Raw genomic sequence first — 11614 nt, forward strand, 5'->3', positions numbered from 1 at the left:
GGGTGAGCTCTCCTCAACCGCTGCAAAGAAGTGCAGGCGATGCAGAACTCTCTTAGCAAGAGCTCTGATCTGCATCACTGAGTGTCTGTTTTCTGTACTTCCAGGAACTTGGTACTACAGACCATTTCCACTGTTGCACTATTGTTTGGTGTGTGCTGGATTTACATATTAATGTAAATGTATGTGTTTAAATGCCCTTAAAGACATTTAGCATTATTAGCAAATCTGTGGGCTAATTAGCTATTTTTATTGAAACCAATGTCTTCAGTGAGTTAATGCCATCTGCTAAGATGTAGAAATTATGTATAAAGTTTTTTTGTTTTGTTTTTTTGACAGTGACTACAAAAGGTAATGGGGGGTTTTTTCAGGACTTTAAAGTTGCTTAGATACTTCTCTCAATCCACATGGTGTTCCAGTCCTCATAGCTGATTACTCTGTTCATCAGTTACCCACCATAACACTATTTTCTTTTGACATTTTGTGTAGCTCCTGTTTAAGTATGATTTGGTGAAGTATGACATTGTGAAAGATGAACCAGTGAAAGATCAGTATGGTTTCTGCCAGCGAGTGGACAAGGGTAAGGTTGGAATACAAATTCATTTCTTATTCTTCCCTTTTAAACTTGAACATTTTGAACAAGTATTTGTATTGATTTTGAACTTCTGTTATTCTCAGGTGAGACGGGGCTTTTACTTTCCAAGGTCAGTGCTATTAGCCCATTCTTTGGCTACGCTGGAAGCAAGGAACTGACTGAAAAGAAGCTGATGAGAAATGTGTTTGTCAAGGGTGATGCCTACTTTAACACAGGCGATCTCATGGCGGAAGACCATGAGGGCTTCATTTTCTTTAGAGACCGAGTCGGAGACACATTCAGGTACTTGGATAAGATGTTTAAGATGTTCTTAGATTTGATTTAGATTTGATTTGCATACATTTTCTATATAGACTTCTATGTAGCCTCTGGTAAAAGACCTGAGCTTGAAGGATCAAGACCATATGCTCTTGATCCTTCAAGCTCGTGTCCTTCGAGCTCGGGTCTTCTACCAGAGGCCTGGGAGCTTGAGGGTCCTGTGCAGTATCTTTGTTGTTCCTACGACTACGTTCTTCTGGACAGAGCTCTTGGATGTTGTTCCTGGGATCTGTTGAAGTCACTTGCCCAGCTTGGGGGTCACTGCCATAAATGCTCTGATTACCACGGTGGCCTTCACACTCCACCTCTTCTTGAGTTTCTCTCTCAGCCCTTGACACTTCTTGAGCCTCTCGAAAGTGTAGCTAGCTTATTACTCTGTATAGCTACATCTATGACTACAGTCATCTTCCTCCACCGTTTCAATGTTGGTTAGTCATCATCAGTTTGTCTGTCTGTATCTGGAAGTCCCACAGGATCTTAGCTCAGTCATTCTGAATGGGGGCATGTCCCATTTGGCCTTGGGACTTACTAGGCGCAGATGTTCCTGTGTATTATGCAAGCCACCTGGTTATGGCATTCCATGTATGCCCTGTCTGCTAGCATCATGCACCCTGCTGTTAGGTGCCAGATTGTGGCATCAGTGGCATCTTTGCACAGCTTGCAACTGCAGTCTTCCCGGGTGTGGTAGACCCCAGCCTCTATGGATCTTGTGCTCAGAGCTTGTTCCTGCGCTGCCACGATTAGTGTCTTTCAGTCCAGCTTTGTCCAGCCACTGGTAGGATTTCTGGATGTCAGCCACTTGGTCTATCTGATGATGGTATATCCTCGAACAGGACAGTCAGGCCTTCAGTTAGCCAGATGCTCAGTGACTGCAGTCAGCTTTTTCAGTTAGGAGGCGTGAATCATGTCAGGGCCTGGTGCTGTGCAATTCTCCATGCTTGAGACGCATTCTTTCATGTCTGCCATTGTGATGGTTATAGGATCCTGTTCAGGGAGGTTGCTGTGGTCTGCTCTTAGCTCCAACAGCCACTGAGCATTGCTATTATGTGTTGTGCCCTTGATCTTCTAGTCTCCTTCTCCAGGATGGGTGCTAGTCCTTTTTGCTGTTCATTTTATAGGTACCCATCTCAGTGATCACTGCTGCCATAATGTAGATCAGCTGCTGGTTTCAGTGATGGTCGCAGCAGGGACTGTTGGATGCTGCATGCACATCTTCTAGTAGACCTTCAGAGGGTACTTCACATAGTTTTGGTATTTGGCCACTAGGGGTTCAGTTTTTCAGCTTAGCCATGATCCTATTGCTCAGGTCAGCTGTTCTCACACTCAATGCCTTCAACACACCAGGTGTACTTTTGGGCTTGGTGCCCAATCTTGAGTACTACAGCCAAAACAAATGTCCTGGCTCCCTCTTCTCATGGCATTTGTGTTGTACCTCATCATTGTCCAGTTGTGATACCAGTTGCTTCTGAATGTTGGAACACTGAGCTACTAGTTCTTTTGCCGTCACTCTAGATGTTGGGTATTGAGGATTCCATAGGTCCCACATCCTCTTTATGTAACCACTTTTGCTGGGGTTACTTGCATAGTAGCATTCCAACAGCTTAGAAAAAAGTGCTTGTGTGAATTAGTGAATGAGGCAAGTTGTGTAAAAAGCTTTGAGTGCTTAGAGTAGATAAGAGCTATATAAGAAGTCCATTTAACAGGCCCTGTTCTCATCCCTTGCTCACTTGTACCTGCTTTTTCCAGTAGCCCACTACTTATCTGTGTGTCCTGGTTCCTCAATTTGTGACGCGGACCTTATCAATCCAGGTGATGTCTGAGCCACTATGGCTTCAGTTATCTCTTTTTCTTGCTTCTATCATGAGGTAGGCTTGGTTTTCTTGTTCACTCGTGCACTTGAACTCCTCTGCTTGGGGCAGTAACTTGTCATTGGCCAGTGTGGTCAGTCCACTTCTTTTCTAGTTAAGACTTGAAGGCAAGCTGTAGGTCATTTGATGAAGCCACCAGAACCACATTATGAGAAAAAAGCAGATGTGAGATCTTGAGAACAACAGAGTGTAAATCATCCACTATTTGGCTACCTTTAGCTTTTAAAAAAATATGAACAGAATCAGTGACAAGGCCCTGGCAACTCCTACGAAGCAAGGAAAAACAAGGGATCAGTTTACCCTTGGGAAAGACTTACCAAAGGCCCACACTGGAGACAATAATGATTAACTTCCTAGGACCTGGCGTCCACATATGTGGACATCACATTTTGGGTTATTTAGACCAAAATACTCAATTTTGCTCTACAAGGGCCTGATATCCACTTACGAGGACATTATACTGCTACTGTTCTATCAAAATTTTAAACGAATATCCTCATATGTGGCTCTTATTTTTCTTAAAAACAAAAATAAGGTAAAAAACAAAATCTGGTAATTCTTTGTTTTTACATTCATCGGGCCCCAATATGCCCAAATATCAAAGAGAAATTAGAAATGCATGCCATGGAAGAGTTCGGGTCTTAGGAGGTTAAACAAAAAATCAAAAAATTAAAAAGGACAGATGCCAGCAGTAACACAGGTTGTTACCATACCAGTGTAAAGCCTGGTCTGACACAGACTATGCTTCTACCAATTAATTTTTTTCCCCCAATTTCAGGTGGAAGGGTGAAAATGTAGCCACGACAGAGGTGACAGAGATTCTTGGGCTGGTAGATTTTATCCAAGAAGTCAACGTGTATGGAGTGCAAGTACCAGGTATCATGTCGGCATGCTTAATTAGTAATGCAGTTACTAAGACTGTGAGAACTTGCAGTATAGATGTTTTTTTTTTTAAATATCCACAATATCTACTTTGCTAAGTGCTACATTTTTGCTGTCCTTAGCCAATTAAACACAAGCAGGATCTCCATGTGGCATCAGTGAAAAACAGTAGCCCCTTAGCATTGATCCATGTTGTTCACAGGACATGAGGGCAGAGGAGGAATGGCATCAATCATTGTAAGACCGGGCTTCATATTTGATGGAAAGAAGCTGTTTGAGCATGCAGTGAGGGATCTACCAGGATACGCTCGTCCACTTTTCATAAGGCTTCAGGTAAAATATATTACTAAAATCTGTTAAACTCTGTTTAAACATCCTGCTACTCTGAAGCAACTGAGATTGTTTTTTCCTCTCAGGAGGTCATGGAAACGACAAGTACCTTCAAACAGCAAAAGTTCCATCTGGTGCAGAGTGGTTTCAACCCCTCAAAAGTCAGTGATCCTCTCTATGTGTTGGACTACAAGCAAAAGAGCTACATTCCTCTGACAGACATGATCTACCAGAGCATCAGTGCTGGAGAGCACAAGCTATAGAACTCACAAGTATGAGTGTGACTATACAATTTTAAATAGTGCACAAGAGTTTGAAAATGTTTAATGAATATTTTTAAAGAAAACATCTAACACATAATATGAACCTGAATGTGTTACTATGTCACAGCAATCCAATGACTAAGCCTTATGAAATACTTAAAATGGAAAACTAGAAAAGATCTTCAGATCTTTTGGATTTGATGACACTGTAGATATCAGTAGTAATAATAAATGCAATTTTGGAAGAATTCAGACAATAAATTATACCTTTTTACATCATTCTGTGTGCAATTCTGGTCAGAGTTTCCCCAATGATATCTCACTGTGACTGCACCCTCTTTTCCATGGAACTCCTCAACCGGATTTTCTGTCAGAAAATGTAGAAAATGACTACTGTCATTGTTTTGGAAGCACATTTTTTCATGGATAGGAGTTTTAAGCTCGCTGACAAATATACTAGATTTCCTCAGCTCTTGTTTTGCCATTTAGTTGTTTTAGTTAGTGCTGTCAACGTTAATCTCGTTAAAATGACGTTAACGCCATAACTGCATTAACGCGGCAAATCTCCGTTGACGCTGTGCAGCCCCGTCCTATTGCAGTATTCGAGAATATTCCAGAATCAACACAATGAAGTTACCCGTCTCTCTATGTCTATGCCCATAACACATTTCTTCTGCATTTCTGTATAGATTAAATATCAACCTGTAGATGCCCCTGGTCATGGCCTGAACATGAACAGTCAATTTATGTTTTTCTTACCAGGGCTGCAGTTCATGTGCGAAAAGAAATGCTTAATTATAGTGAGTTAATAACACTCTACAAGCTGGTGCAGCATTGTTGTTTGTCTTTGATCTCATTAGACAACAGTGCAGCAGTGATACCTGAGCCTGTCACTCCCTTACCTTAGCAAAGTGATCACATAAACAATCAAATAAGCTCTTTCACATTTTCTTATTGTGATGCAGTTCATGCCATAGCCACTGGATGTCAGCACATTGCATGACTCACAGAAAGACCTTCATGGAAGCTGGTCCACTCTAAGAGAGTTAGCAGCTCACTAAACTAGATAATGCAACAATTTAATATGGTTTATTGTAACTTCTGGGTAATATTTTGAATTAATGGATTTGTGGCAGGCATGAGATAAGGGCTCAGTTGAACTGGGCAGAGTGGAGAAAGTGTGGACCCAAATACAGATGGTGACAGACTTAAACTGAAAGTGAGCCTTTATTACGGCCAAGCAAAATACAAACAAACGCAAAGAAGAGAATGACTAAACTAGAAAAAACCTAAACTAGAAAAAACTTAAACTCCATATCAGCTCAATATCAGAAACATGATATCAAACAGAAGCTGTCAATTCAGCTCTTTAGTGTGGGCAATCATAATGAAGCAATTCATTCTAAGTTGTAGATTCAAGCTGCGCTTCATATTTTTGGCCACCAGATGTCACCAAAGATGACTGTGTTGAAAAGCTTTGAGTAATGAATCGTTTTTCAATACAAACTTCAATGCTTCAGAAAGCACCATTTGGCCAACAGTAGAGACATGAAACACAGAAAAATGCAGCAAGTGATACACAGATAATCCGGCAACAGACAGAGGAAGACAAAAAGGCTTAAATACACAGACGGATAACAAGGGAACGAGACACAGGAGGAGAGCACAGCTGGGAGAAATTACACATAATGAGACGTGAAGGAAGCAAAACTGGAAACATTAGCAAAGGACACAAGACTATCAAAGTAAAACAGGAAACAAGAGACATTCGCAAAGACAGACTTGACACTGAGACATGGGGACGTGACTGACTGCAAAACACAGGGGATGCATGAACCTGGAGCAACCTAGAAAACCTACAGCCTAGAAAACTTTCTAAAAAGTTTCCAATTGCTCCTTTGCACTAATTTTATGAAAAACATAGTTTTTAGTTCATGAATAGTTTTGGTACAGTAAATATTTTTAACTATCTAAAGCAGTGTTAGAGCAAGTACAGCGCACATAAATGAGTTAAACGAATAAAAACCTCTGAACACCAAATGCTAATTAACTTCTTCTGAAGTAGGATATGCCTTTAGGAACTTTTTCTTGACATTTTGATATCTCTAGCCTGTCGATATTTACGTACGTAATGTTTACTGTGATTTAAAGTTCAGCCACTGATGCCAGTACTTGAAGCTGGAAGAATAAATGCAGGTTGTATGGTATAGTGTGTAATCTGACAACAAGTAGCATTGTAGCCTACGGGGCACAAAGAAAAACACTTTCCATTCTGCCTAATGCAGTCACTGTGGTAGTGGCCCACTGTGTGCATTGTTTTGTTGGTCAATAATGTTCTGTCAGTGAGACCTAGCTTAAAGACTGTGTGCTGAAAAGTGAATGCTTTGGGGGTTGCACATTCTGCTGTTTCTCATGAAGGTGAAGCTAATGAAGCTTTGATCATTTTTCAGATTTTTGTACATTGCATGGTAAAGGGTTAAAGGTTCAGCTTAATCATGTTACAATAAAAGCACAGAGGTACAGTGCTGTGCAAAAGTTTTGGGCCACCCCCTATTCCTTTAGATCTTTCTGGGAAAATGGCAAATAGGTGCAGTGATTTATTGAAACATGTACAAACATGAAGTATATAATGCAAAAAGAGTTAGTACAACTCCAAAGAGCTTGAAAGTCAATATTTAGTATCACTACCTTTGTTCTTCAACATAATCTGAACTCTCTTAAGTAAGCTTGCTTTTTTTAAAAATTTCTTTAAGTAGTCTCCAGAAAGAGTTCTCCAGGGTTCCTGACGGACATTCCAAAACTGTTCTTCGGATGCCGGCTGCCTTTTTGTTCCTTTCTCTTACAACACGATCCCATACTGTTTCAGTAATGTTGAGATCCAAGCATCTACTAAGATTGGTTAGGCAGTGAGGGGAAAGAAAACGGAAAAGAAGAACATAGACAGACACATGCAAAACACAGACTAGTGTAAAGTTAATAAGAAGTGCTCAGTACATTTGCAAAATGGCAAAGCATACACATGCAGCACCTCAGCACTTCTCGTTTGTTACTCTTTAATGAGTTTACCGTTAGTTCTGTGGCTTTACTTTTTATTGTGGCCACATATGCACAAGCATACACACATACAGTTGGCACAAACTGCTCACCATTTGTTCAGTGCCTGTTAATGTTAGACCAAGATATTCCTTCGGAGCTTATCAGACTGTTGGGGTCTCCATCTTCATTATCCCAGCCAACAGGCAACAGAGGTGGTGGAAGCAAGGCTGCTGAACAAGGATATGAGCTAGGCTAGGCAGAGGCCCACATGAGCTCCCACTATGCGACCTCTTTGTCATGACTGTATGTTCTATTTCCAACAAGACTGAGGAACTGAAACCTACTATCTCAACGAAGAAAACCATCCAGGATTACTGTGTTATGGCATTCACAGAGACGTGGCTCAACCCATGCATACCAGTGGAGGCTATTGCTGCCTAGTACATTGAGTGGACAGGATGACGGACACCGGTAAGAGCAGAGGAGGGGAGCTCTGTGTTTATATTAAAAACAACTGGTGTCATTGGAGTATGTAACAGTTAAGTGTTGCCAGTTCTATCTGCAATGAGAGTTTACAGTTGTCATAAGTGCTCCTGTTCTTACATAACCCTGGATGCTAACATCACAGCAGCTTTGGACTACTTGCTAAATACTATTAGTAAACAACAGAGGGCCAATCCCGACAGAGTTTTTGTAATGGGTGATGACAATAGAGCCAATTTTATTTTTTTAAACTCCCTGGCCCAAATTTTATTAGCATATCCAACAAGGAAACAACACACTTGACCACAATAATAGTAACACTGGTTTCAAGGCTTCACCTTTCTCCCATCTCGGACTGTTTGAACAGATCTCTGTTTTTTATTCCAACATACAGACAAGTTATTAACATGGTTAAACCAGTCACTAGAACAATTCAAGTGTGACCAGTGCGGACTTTTGAACAACTTAATGATTTCATGACCAACCGGACTATATTCAAGGTGGACTGTCAGAAGTCTGCAAGACATGGCTTATCACCAAAACTAATCATACAGAAGTAAGGTACTGAGGCTCACAAGAGTGGGCTTCATTCAATGAGCTCCTTCATCTTTCTGCTGTTAAGGGTCAGATTCTTTTGTCCCCCAACAAGAATCCAGATGTTCCACTTCTTTCCTGTAAGCCTTGATGTCATTTGAAAACTTCACAATTTATTTGATTCATGTAGTTGTAAGTGAACAGTGACTAGAGGAGTGAATTGACTATGCAGCCTTGTGGTACCCTCATACTGAACATCAAGGTAGAGGAAATGTGGCTGTCCAACCTAACAGACTGGAGTCTGTTAGGTTGGAAATCCCAGAGTTAAGTTGCAAAGTGAAGTGCTGATGCCCAGGTGTGTGGCCATCAGCTTGGATGGTACAATGATGAGAAGTCCACAAACAGCGTTCAGAGAGTAGTGTCCAGAACTTTAGTTTTATCCAGATGTGTCAGTGTGAAGTGCAGGATGGAGGCATTGGCATCCTTTGATAAAAATGAGTTGTTTGAACTGCGTTACTTATTAAATTTCACAACTGAATGACTAGAAGGTGGTTGGTGTCGTGGCTCCAGAGACCAGCTATGTGCTAATAGTCTGACACCGCTTTGAGAGGTCACACTAACACTTAATGCCCAGGTTTTTCTTCCACCCTGACTCTGAAAACCATTCTTAGTATTGCACTTCATTACTGTATTCCAGTGTTTTGTACAGCTATAGTTTGTCTTATGCTCTTGAATGACGAGGGGTTGTTTTTGTATTTGTTTTTTGTTTTGTTTTTTTGTTTGGGGGGGGAGGGGCAATAAGATTTTGTATATATTAAAGGTGCTAAAAATACAGATTGAAAATCACTACCGATGTCTACTGTCAATGTCAGCATGTATGTATAAATATATTATAAATATATATATTTTATTCATTTTGAAATTGTCACTGTTAGAAAAAACACTTTTTTCCATCATAAATTTTCACGTTCTTCCCATCAGGTTGATGCAGTGAGCTCTGATATGTTACCTGTATACTGTCAAATGCTGGGTTTTACATCTGCTCAGAGTGTGTATGGAAAAATATTTTCACCTGCATGATGTTTGTGATGGCAACCCACTTGTTTTTTGTGTAGCAGAGCATCTGGGCAGAAAGAGGGAGGTAAAACTCAATAGCAGCTGAATTTGTTAATTAGATATCAGAGAAACACAGTGTGCCATTTTCTTGAAGGATGATCAAAGAGTCTTGTAGATTGTTCCAAAATAAAAATCAATGGTTTTTTATTGTGAATAAAAATTTGTAGAATGAAGTCCCAAAACAACTCATGTTTAAAATAATTTCTCCATGCTCCAAACTGCATCCCAATCGGCAACATAGTTAAAACTACAATAAAGTAAGTCTAAAACTTCTGCATCTCCTCATTTTTTTACGCTGTTGATCACATCATCCCCCTTCCGCTCAACCTGATTTCAGAGAAATACAGAAAAGCAGAATGAATCCTATATCAGACAGCATTCCTTGATCAACAGTTTATCGACTTGCTTCTTCATTTATGAGACATTTAAGGAGTGTTATTAAAAGAAGAGGGGATGATAAACACTCATAAACACAATCCTGTCTCAACTTTTTTTGAGATTTGTTGTGTTGCGTTCAAAACAGGAAAATAGTTTTCTTAAAACTGTTTATTTTCTCAGTTTAAACATTTGATATGTTTTCCGTGTTCTACTGTGAATAAAATACAGATTGATGGCTTATTTACTCACATTTGTTTTATTTGCATTTTTTGGAATTGGAACTCTAAATTCCAGTTCCAGTCCAAATGACTCCCACTCCTAACTTTTCAACCTTCTTCACTAACAAACCCCAGCTATCGTGACCCTATTTTTAATTGTATTTATTTATTTATTTGGGGGACGGGGCTTAAATTCTGACTTTCCATTGAAGTGTTAATGTTATTAATGATTTGTTTTGTTTTGTTTTTTACTATAGTTGTGATGGTACCTGGGTCGTGGACCCAATGTTTTAGTTTTTGAACTTTAGGACATTATTTAGTTTTCCCATGTCTGTTTCCTGTTTTATTGTGATAGTCTCTTACCCCGTGTATATGTTTAGTTTTGCTTCCCCTGTTTCATTAGACAGATTTGTTCCAGCTGTGTTTCCACCTGTTGCCCATCCTCTCGTCATCCTGCATATTTAACCCCTTAGTTTTTCTATGTTACTGGTCACATCGTCTCATGTTTAGCATAGGTCTGATTTACTGGTTTGTAGTGATTTTGATGCAGGTGCTATTCACACATCAATAACAATGACTAAGTGCTACCCCTTTGAAAAAGCTAAGAGTTTTACTTGGCTATAATGGTTAATTCTGGAGATAACATGACACAGCCATGCTTTTGTCTGTAGAAACCCTTGCTGTAAAATACTTGGGGATAAGACCGAGTTCTAACAATGCCCAAATCTAATTTGGGGTGAAGCTGGTTCTGTTCTATAAGGAGAAGTTTTGCTGTAGTCAATTTCTGACATTCTAAACTGCCTTAGTTGATGGGATAAAAGTAAAGAGTGAGACCACATGAAATGACCCTATTCTTTCATCTGGATTCAGCGTAAGTTTGCAGACGTTATTGGTGAAGTCTGCAACTGAAGGATAAAGGTCACTTGTTAAAGGATGTCAATGGTCACATTTTTGGACCAAAAAGATAGATCGTTTGAAAGAGGAGTAAAAGAGGCCATTACAAATAAACATTATTGGACAGAGGTGGTGGCTTACGACACCAGCGATCAGCCACCTACAATGGAGTTTTTAGATCTCTTCCCAGGCGCCTCAACCCCCACTCACATCCTGCAAGAGGGGACCTCAATAGAGTGAGGCAAGGTATTACAGTGGTTTTAGAAAAAACCTCTGGTGGTAATGATCCATACCTCTTTTCACACTTTGGCTCATGTGTTGACACACATGATTAATGGTGCATCAACAACCCTCTTAAAGGACTCCCCCACTAGGGTTTAAATACCTGGTGCTCTCCACCTTTGGGTTTAAGAAACGAAAAAGCCTCTTGGATGAGAGGTGAAATGTCTTCACGAAACTTAAAGTCAAGTGTCTTTCTTTCCAAGTTCCTTTGTTTATGTCTAACTAATATCACACGAGTTTGCAAAAGTTTGCAAAATACAAGCCATCTTGAACTCTTGTCTAATAATTTCAAACACAAATACAAACAAGCTTACACTTATCTCACCGTCCACGCAATATATTTCCAGCTCTAACTTAATTAATTAACCACAGCTAGAACTACATTCATTTCAAACCTGTAAATTATTGACATGATACATC

At 39.9% G+C, this 11614-nt stretch overlaps 1 protein-coding gene across 2 annotated transcripts in view; it reads left to right on the plus strand.

Moving 5' to 3' along the window:
• Positions 1-4540, plus strand: part of slc27a6 (solute carrier family 27 member 6) — a 23267-nt gene extending 18727 nt beyond the window's left edge. Inside the window, exons 6-11 of one of the 2 annotated variants that reach the window (XM_063477850.1) lie at positions 487-577; positions 676-701; positions 786-874; positions 3557-3654; positions 3863-3993; positions 4077-4540. In XM_063477850.1, coding sequence (XP_063333920.1) covers positions 487-577; positions 676-701; positions 786-874; positions 3557-3654; positions 3863-3993; positions 4077-4253 — 612 coding nt within the window. In that variant the 3' untranslated portion in view covers positions 4254-4540. Of the gene's footprint in view, positions 1-486; positions 578-675; positions 875-3556; positions 3655-3862; positions 3994-4076 lie in introns of both variants that reach the window. The other variant, XM_063477849.1, reaches the window with a different exon arrangement.
• The last annotated feature ends 7074 nt before the right edge of the window (positions 4541-11614 follow it).

The sequence above is a fragment of the Pelmatolapia mariae genome, linkage group LG7, assembly GCF_036321145.2.
Source record: "Pelmatolapia mariae isolate MD_Pm_ZW linkage group LG7, Pm_UMD_F_2, whole genome shotgun sequence".
Classification (NCBI taxonomy): Eukaryota; Metazoa; Chordata; class Actinopteri; order Cichliformes; family Cichlidae; genus Pelmatolapia; species Pelmatolapia mariae.